The following is a 17,877-nucleotide window of genomic DNA, read 5'->3' as shown; positions in this document are numbered from 1 at the left end:
ATTACAGCATCCCAACTCCTTCATAGACCGACCCCCATTAAACATCATAAAGAACTAGTGCAAAAAAATGAAAGAAAAGAGAAAATAAACTCACGGAATGCTTGCAACAGGTTAGGAACCTTCATGGGTTTGTATTCGTCCAAGACGTCTTCACCACTACTAGTTTTGGTGGCCGCCAACAACATTTCACTTGTCGCAATGCTTCCTTCTTCGTGAAACTAGGGCTTTGACAACCAAAGCTTCGACAATTGCATTCAAGCCCATTTGCCCCCATTTTTTGTTCTAATTAAATTTATTTTCTTTTCCATTTCTAAGTTATTTTTATATTTTCTAATTTAATTATTTACATGGGCACCTGGGTGAGTTTGACAAGATTCAACGAACCACGTAGGAGGGTTTGTGGAGATAACGAGGGGAATCGATGTAAACAGTATATATAGTAACATAACATGATTTTAAGAAGTTTAACCGTAAAGTGGAAGTTAAGTGTATAAGAAAGTAAAGATATGAAGGTTTTGCCGCTAATTACTCTTAATGTTTAGAGGAATATCTAGTGATGGAGAATGAAACTTGATTTTTCCTACATTTATTTCAATTACTATTTTTATTAAATTTTATAAATAATTCTATTTTTGTTTAATTCTTAAAATTTTGATGATATCTTTCAAATAACTAATTAAGTTACTCGAACTTTGCTACTACTGTACTTGAAATAAGGAAATAATTTGTAAATTTAATACGATATCAATACTAGCACAAAGTAGTCAACAAAAAGAATAATATGGCTACATGATGAGAACTCATAAAAATGACAAATCCACGAGAGAAATACATGAAAGCTATACAGATATTGTAACAATGAGACTATTGAACCTGTCACAAAATTTTATATTTACAAGTCTACCCACTAGAATTGAAAAAAAAAAGTGCAAAATTTTCCAATCTTTCTCCCTTGTAGAAGGATTACTTTCCCCACTAACAGTTTAGCCAGCGGTTTTAAAAACTTGAGGCAATGTACTGACTCTTTGATCAGGGGACAGGCAGTATTTCCCGCAATCGATTTTATACTGTGCAGCTAGGAACGACCAGGGGTTTCGTGCAATACAAAAAATAAAACAATGCTATTATCATTTAGCACAATCGTCCTCTTTTACCCGAGTAAATATGAAAATAAGTCTCCAAACATCTTGATACATCCACCGACAGAGAGTGTTGCCATGAGGAGACAAGTCTAAGTCCAGATTGAAGGAACCCGGAACTGTACAGCCATTGCGTCGCTTAGGAACTTCACAAGGTCTTCTCTTTCTACTTCCTTCTCCTTTTTGATCTCCAAGTGGCGGACCTAGAGATAAATTCCATCATTTTTTTTCAGTGTTGTACATGAGCTGTTAATAATTAATAAACAAATAGTCCTCCACAAATACAAACCTTGGAGAGACAGCAGCAAAACGAGCCCAAATTCAACATAGTTTTATGGTTTCTTAACATCATACTGTATTGAGTGAGATGAATTTTATGCTTAATTTTTCTTGTTTCCAAATTATGAAAAAATACCATTCAATTTACATTATATAATAATTAGCATTGTCACATATTAATTGATCAAATTTCTCAATATTAAGAAGCTTCAAAGTTACTATTTATGGTACCAGATAATCTAAGTACTGACAATCCCAAAACTAATGAGAAATCCCAAAACAATACATAATAACAATGAATAAAAAAATAATAACACCCAATAATAAAACAAAACAAAAATAATTTAAATATATATATATAAAAAAAAACACTTTGCAATTACAATAGAAAGATCTGATACCATTGAACTATTTGCAGCTACTTTTTACATGAATGCAAAAAAAACACTATTATTCTTCAAAACTAACAAATCAATAAAGCTTTTCAGAAGAAAAATAAAAGTACAAATGCAAATCATACAAGTGAAGACAAGCAGTCCAAAAACTCAAGGAAACTGCAAAACAGCCAGCCTATCCCTTAAGAAATCCTCAAAAACATAAAGAATTTTGAATTCTGAAACATCTTTTAGCCAAGCTACAACCCAGAATTTGATTTTATTTTAAACAATACTATCTTCAATATTTTCAGAAGTTACACCTCCTTTCTAACCAATAGCCCATAGATTTTCCATAAGATACTCCCTTTTTTATTCATGTCAAACCCATAAATACCACCCTATAAGTGAACACATCTTCCAAGGAACATCCATAAACTAATAATCTTACTACAATTTCAACCAACCCGATACTGTACCAACAATAGTTAACTGAATTGAGACAACAATTACCTTAACAGAACCTTTATGAGACCCGCCAGTGTCTCTTATGATGACAAGACATTTTATATCATGCTCACTCGCATACTCATATTGTTCTGTAAGGCTTGGATCTGGTTTTGGAACAAACTCAGCCTACAAAACAATGAACACCAGTTAGCATGCTAAAACTTATTGTAACTAAGTTCGAATATATTTCCATTTCAAACCTTAAAATTCTCCTCCCAAAGCTCAGCAACTAATTCCATGCGTTCTTCCAAAAGACCTCCACCTCCTCTTGAGCAAACAAGAATACCGATGCTATCTTCATTTCTGCAACAGAGAGAATATGTAAGTGTAATAATCATCATGGTAAAAGGGCAGAAAAAGCCTCAAGGATTCAGTGGTAACTTGAGGAATAAAGTGATAAGGATAAGTTAATGCATACCTGATAGGTTTCAGATCTACAGGAGAAGGAGAATGTTGAATTATAGTCTCCAAGGCAAGGCTGGTCCCTACGGCTCCAGGAGCATTTGATTTCTGTTGTCAAGAAAGAATGTAGTTACAGAAATATTACTTTGAGAAAAGAATAGCCAAAATGTTTTTTGAATAAATAAATAAAATTTTAAAAATGAATTCTGAGAAAAATAGAAATTAGAAACAACTTCATGATATAACTGATACAATACTGATGACATTCAATTTTTCAAAGCACTTTAATTGCTGATAACAAAGGAACAACAATTATTAAGCTGCATGCCAGCATATAGAATTATCACATATAAAAGAGACCATAGTGAAGCGTTTAGATAAGAAAATACACATAAAAAAATTCCAAAATAAAAGGTGGACCCTTGAAATTCTTGGAAGATGAAACCCTTCATGAATCCAAATTTAAGTCTCTCTTGAAGAAAAGGCAAACAATCTTTACGGTATCCAATTACTTTAAGCATAATAGTTGTTTACATATTATAAGCAGTTAGAAAATGCAAAACCAAATTATCAACAGATTCTTTGTCCTTTTACACAACATATATCAAGATGGAAACAAAACACCAAATTATATTTTTGGAGATGAGAGATCTTTTTGTTGCTATTTTCAGAAAATTAATAAAATATGTAAATGAATTTGGAAATCAGAACTTACATATTCTTGATTCCACATCTGATGCACCAAATAGTCATAACGGCCGCCAATAGCAAGCAATACACCATCAATAAGTGACCCAGAATTGTTTTCCTTCATCAGGTACACCTATGCACAGTCAGGATTGACCTTAAATTAAATAACGAAATGAATTTTTAATTTTAACAATTCATGGTGAGAAATGGTTTATTGGTAACTCTAATATTGCTTTGCTTTAATCAGGAAGACAAGCAGTTTTTACAACTTTCAGAAAAGTTTCAAGCAGGTATGTATGCTCTTATTAAACTGGGGATTATTCTTTTCCATTTGCGCATTACTACAATGATAATCCCATCATACATGCAAACTTAGCAAAAATGCTACCTGTATAGTCACATGCAAGATACTTTCCACTGGAAATCAATTAATAATGACCTCCATGATTAATATTGGACTAGTAATGCAACTTAGTTCTAGGTCAGACAACGTTTCTTCACATAATGTTGTAAGATACATGTATAGTCACGCAATTAATAATAGTCACGAAAAAAGATACTCTCTGCAGGAAACCAATTAATAATGACCTTCTTGTCATGCAACTTAGTTCCCAGTCATACAGCATTCCTACACGTATTTGAACTCTGAATATAATGTTCTTATAGCAGTTTTATATTTCTCTTTCTTTTTTCTAAGAAAAACAGCAAAATTGCATAATTAAGAGGACAAGATACCTTACATCATTAGCCCTTGCATCAGCACAGGATTCCATGTTTAAAAAATAGTTACAGCCTTTTTAAAATATAAAGTAAATTTTTTATAATAAAATAAATGAGTGGGCTACAATGGGCTTACCATTGTTGCAAGATAGGCAGGCTCACAGGTCTGAGCCATTCTTGCATCTCAAAATAACTGACAATTTGGAAAAGAGAAAAGGTACATCGAAAAGGAAACAATTCTAAATACCTGAAAGAACAAATCCCTGTGGTATATTTCAGTTGGTGACATAAGCGGATCTATATAAACATGAGAGTCTATCCTCCACACTCTCAAGTAGCTTGTGAGATCTGAAAGCTCATCAAGTGCCTTGCGTGTAGCCTTATCTATAGAGATTTTATAAAAAAGAAAACAAACAATGAAAAAAAACTCTTCTTAAATGTAGCTTAATATTCAATAATATCAACGTATTTCCATGCATTGATTAATATTGAGAGTCCCATTTTTGAGCAATTACACTTATCAGGAAATCTAGCACCTTATAGAAAAGAAGGGTTGTCTGGGTTTTCATTAAAAGAATACATTAAAAAAAAGAGTAATTTGTAAAAATTACCTCTTTTTTGAAGTCAATTTGCACTATGGCTTAGTTTTGATAATTTTTTACAAAATGATCTCTATCTAAAATTTCGATCAACTGTCTAAAAATTTTGACCAACTCTTTAGAGTGTCAAAGACCATTTTACAAAAAATTATCAAAACTAGGTCAGAGTGCAAAATGACTACCAAAAATAGGTCATTTTTCCAGAGAACCCTAAAAAAATATAAAATTTATTAAAAGAGACAATTACAAAAATGAGACTATAAGGTATGCTCCATAAGATAATAAAATTCACAAAAACAACTAAAAAGGCTAGTAGGTGGATACTAAGGGCCTTTTTATCATTGTTTTCTATTTTTTATTTTCAAAATTGCGTTTTCAGAAATAAGAACAGAAAACAGTTTTTGTAGTTTTAAAAAACAACAAGTGTTTGGTTAATGTTTTCTAAAAATAATTTTTTAGTTTTATTTTTTTTAAAAAAAAAAAACTTAAATAAAAAATTAATAAATATATTTACAAAAAGAAAAAGCTTTTAAAAGTTTGTAATAAATAATAAGATAAAGTAATATGAAAGAAAAACTTATGAAAAATAAGAAGAGAGAAAGTAACGAGAGAAATTTTGAGGAAGAAAAATTAAGGAGAGAAATTAATGCAAGAAAAAAAATGAGAGAAAATGGCGAGAGAGAAAAAATGAGGAGAGAAAATGAGGATATAGGAAGTGATGAGAGAGAAAATAATGAGATAATAACTGCTGAGAGAGAGTGATGTTAGAGAAAGTAAGAAGAGAAAAGATGATGAGAGATAAATTAAGAGAGGAGGTGATGTGAGATAATAATAATTAAAAATGTTATTTGAAAAAAAAATTGACCAAAAAAAAATTGAGAACTAAAAACAACTTTTTGTTATTCTCAAAATTTTCAGTTTTTTGCAACTTTGTTTTTAAAAAAGGTTTCCTAAAAACAATGTCAAACACCCCTCCTTGTTTTCATAATACTATTTTTAGGTTTTAAAAACAAAAATCAGTTTTTTAATTAAAGAGCCAAACACCGGCTAAGTCTTCCAGCTAAGAACCATCAAATAAATAGCAAATCCTCAAGCTCATTAAATCCTCCCAAAGAAAAGTTAGAAACTTCTACCACTCTCACAAAGAACCCAAATCAATTTCCTCGTAAAAAATTCTGCCATTCTTCTCCAACTAAATTAACCACACCCAGCATATTGGTAGCATATTGGTATTACCACACAATTACATAGAAGAATAGTACTAGTAATTAGAGCAAAGGAAGACTTCACAAAGCTGTTTCCTTCGTTGTACATGATGGTGTGGGTATTCAAAGAAAAGATAAAAGGCTCGTCATTGGTTGAAAAGCTCATCTTTACCAATATACTACAAGTCAATGTTTAAAGCATCTACAAGTGTTGTGGAGAGCCTAGAAAGATTTACGTGAGACTTTTTATGGGAAGGAGGGGAGGTAAGTTTGTGCCTAAGGCCAAAGGAGAGTTGGGAATAAGAGATTTGAAGATGAGAAACAAAGTGTTGCTTATGAAGTAGCTATGAAGATTCTCATTGGAAACAAACTCAATTAGGTATAAAGTCATTAAAAGTAAATATGGTCTTAGTGATACTCAATGGGACTCGAGAAAAGGGGAGAGATTTACCTGTAGAAGTTTGTGGAGAGGTATTGATTCTCTTCATGAAGAATATTTGCCACTAGTCAGGTTTAAAGTGGGAAATGGGACAAGAATCTCGGAAGATGTATGGATTGAAAATGCTTCAATGAGAAATATTTTCTCTAATTTAGCAAGAATATCTCTCAAGAAGAATGGCAAGATTAGTGATTTTACAGATACTTGTGCAGCTGCGTTTGAAAGTATTGGGGCATGGAACCTACATTTCATGAGAAATCTGGATGACCGGGAGGTGCTGCAGTTGATTGAGCTACTGTCATATTGGGGAAAGTAGAAATTTCTATCTCATTGAGGATAGCTGTATATGGCTGGGGGACAATTCAGAGGCTTTTTCTTGTAAATCAGTCATTAACAGTTTAGTTCAGGGAATTTCTAAGGTCAATATAGTCTAGAAAAGTTCAGTATCTTTAAAGGTAAAAATCTTTGTATGATACTATGGCGGAATCAACTCAGTGTACATGAAGCGCTTTAGAGAAACAGGCATTTCCAATTTTTGTCATCCGGGTAGTGTGTATTATGTAGAAATCAGAGTAAATCAGTACACCACTTGTTTCTGCAATATTCCTTTTCGCAAAAAATATGAGTGAGGCTATTACAAAATTTTAATTTGCAATGGGTTCTGCCACATTCCTGTTCAAAACTGTTGGCATTTCTGGATCCAGGAAGCCAGAGGAGACAGATACAGTGAAACGTGGCAATTATGGAAGGTTGCTAGGTTATTTGACTGGAGCAGAGTAGAAGGATATTTGAAGATGTAGAAGAGTTAGTGGAGATTATATGGGGTAAAAATTAAATACTGGACTGTCATTCGGTTTTTTTTTTAATTTTATTTTAACTAGCTCCCCCGCCTAACCCTACAATGATTGGGGAGCAATTGCTATGTAGGTACCTATAGGAGCAAACCACATGCCAGACCATTTGGGCTACTCCTATTGGGTCTGCCATCTGGTTATATAATGTTAACGACTTTAAAAGAAAATTGTTTTCTGATTCAGTTAGGGAGTGGGGTTTTAATTTTCAAAAGTAACCATTTTTGCATAAATCCCCTGACCCTGATTTAGTGTGTTTTTTCACACTTTTACTGTATTATTATCTTATTAATACAAGATGTGTTTCTATTCAAAAAGAAAAGCCCATTGAAGTTGGCTATGAGAAGATGGAAACTTTAATATGGAACTGCGTGATACTGGCAGTTTTTTCAAGTAATTAGGATGGAAAATCATAGTCGTATCTTTTAATAGAGAGGCACAATGTGTTATCTCTATGGAAGACAAATTTGAGATATCGCAATCATCAGCTGAGAGAAGGATTTACCTTTTCACTTTTTGTTCTTACTTCTTTGTTGGAAAGATATATGGATTGTCACTTTAACCAATCCATTTATTGAAGTTTTGCTTTGCTTTGTTATTTTGATTTTGTTCTATATTCTATAGAGGATTCCTTATCCCTTGAGAAATATTAACTTTTCCTTTTCATTAACAAAATTTCATTTCTTAGAAAAATAAAATAAAAAAATAACAAAGGTACCAGATGGTAATGCTCCCCTCAATCTAGGAAGTGCCTGATCTGCTGCCCCACAGAACCTTAAACCAACAGTCTGCAACCTATTTACAACAGCTTCTGGTAAATGAAGTTCCTGGAACAAATAGAATTTATAAGCTTACACTTCATGAAAGGTCTCCACACAATCACTCCACAATTGCTCCGATAGGGTGTAACTTGTGCTAGTTTACTAGCATACATCAAATTCAACCAAATTCCACTGTAACAAGAACTTGGAAAAAATAAAAGCTTACAGCCTGTTTGGCATTGTTTTCTGTTTTTTTATTTCAAAGTTGTGTTTTCAGAAATGAGAACAGAAAACAACTTTTGTAGTTTTCAAAAAAACAAGTGGTGTTTGGTTAATGTTTTCTAAAAACAATTTTTTAGTTTGTATTTTTTTTAAAAAAATCTTAAAGAAAAAATTAATAAACATATTTACAAAGAAAAAAATCTTTTCAAAGTTTGTAATAAATGATGAAATAAAGTAATGTGAAAGAAAAATAGATGAAAAATAAGGAGTGAGAAAGTAAATATAGAAAATTTGAGGCAAAAAGAAAGTGATGACAAGAGAAATTGATACGAGAAAAAATGAAATAGAAAATTATGAGAAAAAAAGTGAAAACAGAGAAGTGAGGATGTTATGCTCGGACTATCTGCAATATATTAGAATCCAATAGAACAGAATACACACAAGGAAACAAAGCTGAAACTGGAGAGAGATGTTATTGAAAAGGAAATGAGCAAAATCACAAAGTACAGTCTCCACAGGATTTCGAGAGCCTGGGACCTCCTGATGCAAGAGACTATTCTCAAGTTCAAGCATACCTCTCTCTCTCTCTCACTACACGTACTCTATATCAGCCAAAAACAACTAACTCATAAATTACAAAATTACCCCTCCTTGCCCCAAACAGCAGCTACTGCACTAAACTTGACTCTCACCTCTCTGTCTTCCTCTCCTAGCATACGTGAATCTTATCTCATGCCTATCAGAGGAGAGAGTGATGAGAAAGAAAATGACAGGAGAAAAAATAATGAGGTAGAAAGTGATGAGAGAGAGAATGAAAAGAGAAAAAATAGCAAGAGAGAAAGTGATGAGAGAAGAAATAAAGAGAGAAAAGGTGATGTGAGATAAAATAAGGAGAGAGAAAGTGATGTGAGAATAAATGATGTCAGATAATAATAATTAAAAAAAAAGTGATGTGAAGAAAAAAAAGATGGACTACTTGTTTTCAAAAAAACAGTTTTTTGTTTTTAAAATTAAAAAACTGCTTTTTATTTAAGGAACCAAACACCTTCTAAGATTCTTACCCCAAAACATATAAATAAATTATATTAAACAAAAAAAAAAAGACTTGAGAAAAATGGAATTACAAGAAAATAAAGGGAGACATACCAAGCAAAACAAAAGTACTATGGTTTTTGAAATTCTAAATCTAGACATAAACAAACTAGTTACATTACTTAATAATTTAATATAAGATCTTAATGTTGCTCATTAGCAAGAAATATATATATATTAATACATAAACATAGTTTCTAGTTTTACTTGCCTGTAAAAGCTGACGCCTTATGACAGCCCATTTTGATTTTCGTTCAGTGGATTGAGGACGCAAGGAGCCCATCATGGATAGAAGCTTAACTCAGAAATGAAATGAGTGTTAGTTCATACTCCACATTTTATTGACATATGTTATAGAGTATAATGATGTACCTCCGCTACTTTTTGTCTATACTCCGCCTTAACTCCAATCCAAGACCATATTGCATTCAATAGGTTCCCATGATTTAAATGAACATCACAGCAATGTGAATGGAAAATTCGAGTTAAAATGTCCATGATCACCTGTAAATCACAAAAAAATATACATATAAAATATAATAAATAAATAAAATATATAAAAGCCATAAAGGCAATATACGTATAAAATATATAAAAGCCGTAAATGCATAGAGACTCATCACTATTATCTTTGCAGGAACAAAAAATCAAAGCTAGTGATTGCATCCCAAATATTAGCACTTTGCAAGATAATAAAATTTGGCAATACCCCTTCCCTCCCTCCCTCCCAAACAAACACAAAATGAAACCATACAACAACATGGTCAACTTAAAACGTTGATTTACTACCACTTACACCAAGAATAGACCATTATTCCCCTATAAAACTATACCTAGTTCTGCAACCATCAGTTCTAGTCAGTTGAAATAAAGAATATCCAAAAACACAACTGACTGCTGTAGCCAACAGAAGACTAGAATGAACAGAAGCATACAGTACCTTGATAACCTCTGCCTCTGTCAGCACAGATGCACCTCCAATAATATCAAAATCACCCTGTTATGAAGAATAAGTTTCAAATCAGAGGACATATAGTTTCAAGCAAACAGAATTCTTAATGATTTATAACATATACCTGAAGGTAGCGATTTGGTGGTGAATGTCCAATTGCTCTTCTATACACACACGAAATTTCATATCTTTTGAATGAAAATTTCTACAATATAGAAAGTGAATGTGTAGCCAAGTTAAACAGCATACTAACTTTCAGACTATTGAGAAAAAAGCATCTACACTAGGGGAAACAAAAAATTGAACACGAAAAATAAGCAGAATGTCAAAAGCAGTAACTCTGAAATGAGAGATTAGCAGCAAAGGTATTGGTGATAAAATAACACCTTCTCACATCCCCAATAAGCTGCAGAAGCATCAGCATTAGTAAATGGTTCCTATTTCAAGTTTACTTCTACGTGTGTTGAGTTTTAACTGAGACACACATCATGTTACCTGGGACTTCAACATCTTTGTAACATTAACAGTATGGAATCTTGATACATATAAAATGGGTAAAACACATCTACCCAAAATAATTTCTTTATTTTCTACTTATGCTTATAATTGATGAACCTTTATTTCTTATGTGTACAGATATTTATGTATTTTGTATACATAAGTTTTGGTGAAATAAAAAATCGATACTCTCTTTCTTGTGCGGGTAAGTCTATTTTATTTTAACTCATTTTGTATGTTAGGCCTCCAAGTCATCTAATTTAACTAATTGCACACTTACTGGGCAATAAAAGCTGTTGACAGTTAGGGAAATCAAAAGGGTGTGATTTTTCAATTCCCTAATTTATTGGGATTGTTTAGTATTCTATAATTAATGTTGTATAGCCTATATAATCTAGCCCTAGGGTAAAAACGATTATCAGAAAACAATATACAGAAATAAAATACAAATATTTCTCCCCTATTTTATATGGTATCAGAGTTGTAAGCCTCGATCTCCTCTCTCTTCCGACCACCCTCTGTTTTTTCCTTCATTTTTTACAGCGGTCGTTCCTTAGCTCTCAGGCGACATTCAAGATGTTCTAGGCAAAGTCGTCTCTCTCCAGCACCACTCAAGTCGTCCCTCCTTCCCAATCCCATCTCTCTGCCTTCTCCAATCGTCCCTGTCCAACAATTTTTTTAGGGCTCTGGCGATATCTGCGACTTCAAGCGTCTTCTGCAGCTCCAGCGACATCCTTGGCAATCCTCTAGTCCAACGTGCCTTCAGTCCAGACTTCCTCTCTGCCACTACTCACACCAGTGCAGCTCTCCGTTTGGTCCAGCCCTCGGTTCGTTGCTCCCATCCATCGTCCTTCTCAGTCGCAATCAACTCGGCTGTAACTCTCAATTGCTGACAACACAGTCGCACCCTCGAGCCCTTGTTTTTCAAATCGTATCCACTTGAAGCCCTCAACACTTTGAAAGTTCTATTGCCACCTACTAACCCTAGACACGTGTCAGCATGTCAAGCAATGAAGAAATTTCATCCCAAATCAGTGGGCCTACACAATCTCAGGCCCATAATCAATCCACCACTAACTCTATCAAGTCTAGGCCCACAATCCCTAATCCATCTTCCTTATTAACCAAGTTTGTTCCCGACTCTCATAGTACCTCAACTACACACTCTGGTAATATTTCTTCTACTTTCCAAACACCATGGATAATCGATTCCGATGCAACTGATCACATGACAGGTTTACCTCACTTGTTTGATTCTTATTATCTGTGTTCCACTAAAGCTAGTGTCAAAATCACAAATGGCTCTTACTCTCCTATTGTAGGAATTGACACCATTACATTTTCTGCTGATTTACATCTTAAATTAGTTCTTTAGGTACCCTACTTGGAATGCAATTTGATCTCTATCCATAAGTTAATTGTTGATAATCACTGCCTTACTAAATTTGAGTCAAATTTTTGTCACTTTCAGGATCTATCATCGGGGAGCACAATTGGCAGTGCTAGGATTCGTGACGGACTTTATTTCTTTCAGCACCTGAACAAAGAGCAGTCTTCTAGGCACTGTTTAACTTCAAGTTCTATTTCTAACACTTTTTTATTCAACTTCTCAAAAAATTATGTTGTGGCACTATCGACTTGGACATCCAAGTTTTTTATATTAAAAGCTTTTGTTTCCTACTTTGTTTATCAATAAAAAAGTTGCTGATTTTCAATGTGATATTTGCCAACTTGCTAAACATACTCGAGTTTCATTTCCTCACAAACTTTACACACCCTCTAGCCCTTTCTCTCTTGTTCATAGTGATGTATGGGGACGATCCAAGGTCACTACCTCTTCTGGTAAGCATTGATTTATCACATTCATTGATGACTATACACAAATTACTTGGGTTTATCTCCTTAGGCACAAATCTGAAGTCGGTCAGGTCTTCCTAAACTTCCATAAAATGATCCAAACACAGTACCAGATATCTATTCAGACACTTTGTACCGATAACAGTACTGAATACTTCAATACTGCTCTCGATCCCTATCTTCTACAGAATGGGATTGTTCACCAAAGCTCGTGTGTGGATACTCCGAAACAGAATGAAGTAGCTCATGCCATTATGTTCAACATGCATGTTCCAAAATATTTTTGGGGTGATGTTGTACTCACTGCTACTTATCTAATCAATCGCCTTCCCAGTCGGCCTCTTCAGTTCAAGACACCATACTCTATTCTTCAGTCTCTCTATCCTCACATTTCCACAAATACTCTGCCAATCAAAGTCTTTGGCTACACCCCCTTTGTCCACGTGCACTCCCAACACCGGAGTAAACTTGATCCTAGAGCCATAAAAACAGCTTTTCTAGGATATTCTCCTACACAGAAAGGCTATCGTTGTTATTATCCCCTCATCAAGAAATTCTACATTTCTAGGGATGTCACTTTTTTCGAAAATTCTCCATACTTCACTCCCACCTCACTTCAGGGGGAGCACATCCATCACAAGCAAGAATCTCAGTGGTCATGGGGTTTAGAATTATCCCTAGACATGTCCTTTCCTCCAGATCCAGAGCACATTCCTGAACCAGAAAATTATCCATCCTCTCCTCCATCTTCTCACCCACCTCCTCTTCCCAACCAGAAAATCATCCATCCTCTCCTCCATCTTTTCATCCACCTTCTCTATCTCAAGATCAAAACATAGAAAAAGAAATTCGGGTGTATACCAAAAGAGAAAGAAATAACCAAGTAACAAATTCTCATCACAATCAAGAGGTCGATCCGGTGACAGAACCACCTCTCCCAAAAGATTCAGTTACTCTGCCCTCTAAACCTCCATCTGATCTAGATATTCATTCAGATCTAGATATTCCTGTTGCATTGAGAAAGGGAACAAGATCTTGAACTCAACACCCTATTTGACAATTTAATTCTTATTCAAAATTGCCATTACCATTTAAAGCTTTTGCCTCTAGTGTGTCAAGTATTGCGACCCCCAAGAATATCAATGAAGCATTTGGTACTCCTCGATGGAAAACAGCAGTCCTTGAAGAGATGAAAGCACTTGAACAGAATGGAACTTGGGAATTAGTGAAATTGCCACCAGGAAAGAAGGTGATAGTGAGCAAATGGGTGTTTATCGTCAAATACAATGCTAATGGATCTATTGAGATGTATAAAGCTTGATTAGTTGCTAAGGGTTTTTCCCAAACCTACGAAATTGATTACACAGAAACTTTCGCCCCAGTCAACACTGTCGGAGTATTACTCTCGCTTGCGGTGAACCTGGATTGGGAGTTGCATCGGCTTGATGTGAAGAATGCATTCTTGAATGGTGATTTAGAATAAGTGTACATGAGTCAGCCCATGGGTTTTGAAAATCCTCCTGATACAACTAAAGTCTGCAAGCTAAACAAGTCTTTATATGGCTTGAAACAATCTCCTCGAGCATGATTCAACCGTTTTTTGAAATTAGTCAAGAGACTTGGATATACGCAAGATCAGACTGATCATACTCTGTTTATTAAACACTCCAGGATGGGAGTCAGTGTTAATTGTATATGTTGATCACATAATTGTCACTGGTAACAAAACTCAAGAAATGAATTCGATCAAAGAAATGTTGGCAAAAGAGTTCGAAGTCAAGAATCTCGGTACACTCAGGTATTTTCTAGGGATAGAATTTGCTAGAAGCAAGAAAGTATTTCTGTGTCCCAAAGAAAATACTCTTGATCTTCTAAAAGAAACAGGTATGCTTGGAAGCAAGCCAAGCAAAACTCCAATTGAGCTCGAAGACAAAAAGAGAATGTTTGAAGGAAATTCAGTTGATAAAAGTATCAACAGCTAGTAGGAAAGCTAATCTACCTCACACACCACACCAGATATTGCATTCACAGTAACTCTTGTCAGTCAATAAATGCATGATCTGTGTCAAGGACATCTCAATGCAAGATATAGAATTTTGAGGTATCTTAAGCAAACCCCAACCCCAGGGAAATGTCTTTTCTTCCAAAAGACAACTGAAAGGAAAGTTGAAGTGTTCACAAATGCAGACTGGGCTGGCTCAATTGATGATAGAAAGTTTACATTTGGATATTGTACAATGATATGGGGGAATGTGGTAACATGGCGAAGTAAGAAGCAAACGGTGATTGCTAGAAGCAGAATATAGGGTCATGGCCCATGGAGTGTGTGAAGCAATATGGATCAAACGCCTATTAGAGGAGTTGAAGATTGAGTATAAAACTCCTATTTAGCTTTACTGTGATCACCAGTCTACCATCAGCAAGGCTTAAAAAAGCGTTTTTAAGTCTCAAGGTATTTTCTTTTAGTGAGGCGAAACGTAAGCCTTGAGGCACATTGAGGCGTAAGCCTCAAATTTCTAATAGAAATTATATTTATATACATAAAAATATCATGATAATAACCCAAAGATAAAATCAAACATGCAATGTCTCATAAAACTCAAACATAGCATAAAATGTCAAATAAAACTCAAACATAAAATTATCTAAAATTATAATTTAAAGATAAAAGTTTTGTTTCTAGAACTAGACTCCTAGATTCTAGTTATCCTATAACAAACTTGAGTAGAAGATGGTGAAAGTGATTTAGATATCATCTTCCAACTCAATAAATTCATCCTTAACTTCATCAGATACTTCCCTACGTGGTGCAACATTCTTCCTAGTATGTGCAAGGTGATCTTTCAATCTCTTAACACCTCTCTTGATAATCTTTTTGCAATATTCATAGTCAAGATAAACATAATTTTTCTTATTTCCTTCTACTCCCACATCAACCTCAGTACCATACTTCCAAGTAGGGTTTTTTCTATTTGAGTGACTCCCTCCACTAGTATTACCACCACTACTATTAACTCATCCAACAACACTTTTATTTGAGCTTCTAACCATTTTACCATCTACAAATAACAAAATAAATAAACATCTAAGTTCTAACCACTAAATAATAAAAAGACTAATAAGTTTTATTAAGGAAAAAAAAAAGAGTTCAAAATATCTAACAAGGGAGGTTCGTCAGGCTGGGATTGCTGGTTCTTTCTTTGTTGTCTTGGCCGAAGAAGAAGAAGACGACGAAGAAGAGAAGTGGTCGGGCTAAACTAAAGTGTTAGGGTTTTAAGTTTTATTTGAATCACTATATTGGGCTTCTTTTTTTTCAAGTGAATTGAGCCTTATTTGTTTTTGTATTTATTAAGTGATTAAGCCCTTTAAAAATTGGCCTAAACTGATCAAATAAAAATTCTTAATTTTGGGCTTTAAAAATTGTGCAAAAGAGCCCAAAATTCATTTAACAAACAAAGGCATAAACCTCACTAATTTCCCTAAGGCGTACCAAAAACCACCGCCTCTATGAAAGAGGTGTACGCCTCTTTCCCTCCTGCCAGAGCTTAAGCCCTGAAACTTTTTTTGACCGCTTCAGAAACGCTTTTTTAAACATTGACCATCAATATTGCCCATAATCCTATACATCATAACAAAACTAAACACGTTGAAGTAGATTGTCACTTTATCAAGGAGAAGATTGATGGAGGAATTATCAACATTAAATATGTCCAACCATATCATCAGCTAGCTGATATTCTCACAAAAGGGTTATTTGAAAGGGTATTTGATTTCCTAGTAAACAAGTTTGGACTCATTAATATCTATAGTCCAGCTTGAGAGGGAGTGTTGTCAGTTAGGAAAATCAAAGGGGTGTGATTTTTCAGTTCCCTAATTTATTGGGATTGTTTAGTATTCTGTAACTAATGTTGTATAGCCTATATAATCTAGCCCTAGGTTGTAAACTATTATCCGAAAACAATATACAGAAATAAAATACAAATATTTCACCCCTGTTTTATAAAAGCACTAGACAAAAATTGATAGCAAAGAAGAAAAATTTCACAAAAAGATAAGTTCCAGACTTAATTTAAGCTTGTACAACACCTGGTTGGAGATGATCCAGCTAACAAAAGGCAAACGCAGCTCATGGCAAAGTTCAAGCATGTCTCCTCCATGGCTCAAGAGTTTCACAGTGTTCCTAATCACCATAAATAAACACATTATGATAGAAATAGCATTTAGATATTAAAGATTATGGGAAACAAATATTTGAACATGATGACAAAGTAATTTATGAAGTACTGAACCTATTGATCTGTGGGCAATCATCCAACAAGCGCATGGGAATGATTTCCAAATGTTTTGCACAATGTTTTCTAAAGAATTCCTTCGAGATTTCAGTGACATAGTCACGGACCTCAGTATCTAAATCAGCATACTGGATGGAAGGACCAACACCTCCTGATAACCTAAATCTACCATTTTGATGATGCGGGTCTTTCATGCTTAATGTGTCTTCATCAAAAATAGCATTCACAACTTTATCATATATACTTGTGTCCTCTGAAGTTTGCATTGTACGTAGAATATCTAATAACATAAAAAATAAATAAATAAATCACCTTTATTGACACAGTTATTGAAAATTAAATAATTCAAGCAGATCACTCATCACAACTTGTGCCAAGTTTTCAATCTGTACTAAGCATGCAGACTCACCACGGTCATAATCAACCAGCTACCACATAATTTTTTATTTTTTAAACAAAGCATATCGTTTGTAATATTAATATAGTGCAATACAAGGAGTAGTCTTGCTATCACATAATTTGGGATACAAAACATCTTTAAAAGGCCAGTAATTAAGGGATCAGTGAAAATTAACTGCCACCATGATAAGCTTTTCTTGGTAATCAATCCTCTCTATACTTTTATTAAGATGAAAGAAATCAAATACAATACACAGGCTTTCGAGAGATTTGTTCTCTCCTATTCCAAACGTTCAAGAGGTTTGGGCTCTCCACAAAAGTCAATTCTCACTTTATTTTCTGCCTACCCTCCAAAACCACTACTAACTCTATTTATTTAGTGACACAATTTACAATTAAAACTATACACCTCAGTACATTAAACATATGACACCTCAACACCTAGACATGACACAATTTACAATTAAAACTAGACACCTCAGCCCATTAAACATACCTAAACATGACACATGTACAATTTTACTTTTTCTTTCTTCTAAAATATGTAAACCTGACTTGGGGCTTATCATTACCCCCCTCAAAACCCTCACCTTGTC

At 34.1% G+C, this 17,877-nt stretch overlaps 1 protein-coding gene and 1 long non-coding RNA gene across 4 annotated transcripts in view; one reads left to right on the top strand and one right to left on the bottom strand.

Annotated features, from left to right (window-relative positions):
- Window positions 1–713: 713 nt before the first annotated feature.
- LOC133818779 (eIF-2-alpha kinase GCN2) overlaps window positions 714–17,877 on the bottom strand; it is a 43,634-nt gene continuing 26,470 nt past the window's right edge. For 2 of the 3 annotated variants that reach the window (XM_062251826.1, XM_062251827.1), the window contains exons 17-29: window positions 16,880–17,162; window positions 16,677–16,770; window positions 10,360–10,440; window positions 10,224–10,280; window positions 9,656–9,787; window positions 9,495–9,578; window positions 7,927–8,035; window positions 4,362–4,498; window positions 3,420–3,527; window positions 2,721–2,812; window positions 2,503–2,605; window positions 2,306–2,428; window positions 714–1,342 (exon numbers count right to left, since the gene is read on the bottom strand). In XM_062251826.1, the coding sequence (XP_062107810.1) occupies window positions 1,232–1,342; window positions 2,306–2,428; window positions 2,503–2,605; window positions 2,721–2,812; window positions 3,420–3,527; window positions 4,362–4,498; window positions 7,927–8,035; window positions 9,495–9,578; window positions 9,656–9,787; window positions 10,224–10,280; window positions 10,360–10,440; window positions 16,677–16,770; window positions 16,880–17,162 (1,514 nt within the window). In that variant the 3' untranslated portion in view covers window positions 714–1,231. Of the gene's footprint in view, window positions 1,343–2,305; window positions 2,429–2,502; window positions 2,606–2,720; window positions 2,813–3,419; window positions 3,528–4,361; window positions 4,499–7,926; window positions 8,036–9,494; window positions 9,579–9,655; window positions 9,788–10,223; window positions 10,281–10,359; window positions 10,441–16,676; window positions 16,771–16,879; window positions 17,163–17,877 lie in introns of those variants that run through there. The other variant, XR_009886105.1, reaches the window with a different exon arrangement.
- Window positions 10,833–12,474, top strand: LOC133818780 (uncharacterized). Its single transcript, XR_009886106.1, has 2 exons — window positions 10,833–11,968; window positions 12,205–12,474. It is a non-coding gene; the product is annotated as an uncharacterized LOC133818780 (long non-coding RNA).

The sequence above is a fragment of the Humulus lupulus genome, chromosome 2, assembly GCF_963169125.1.
Source record: "Humulus lupulus chromosome 2, drHumLupu1.1, whole genome shotgun sequence".
NCBI classification, from domain to species: domain Eukaryota; kingdom Viridiplantae; phylum Streptophyta; class Magnoliopsida; order Rosales; family Cannabaceae; genus Humulus; species Humulus lupulus.
This window is presented reverse-complemented; position numbering and strand designations above follow the sequence as displayed.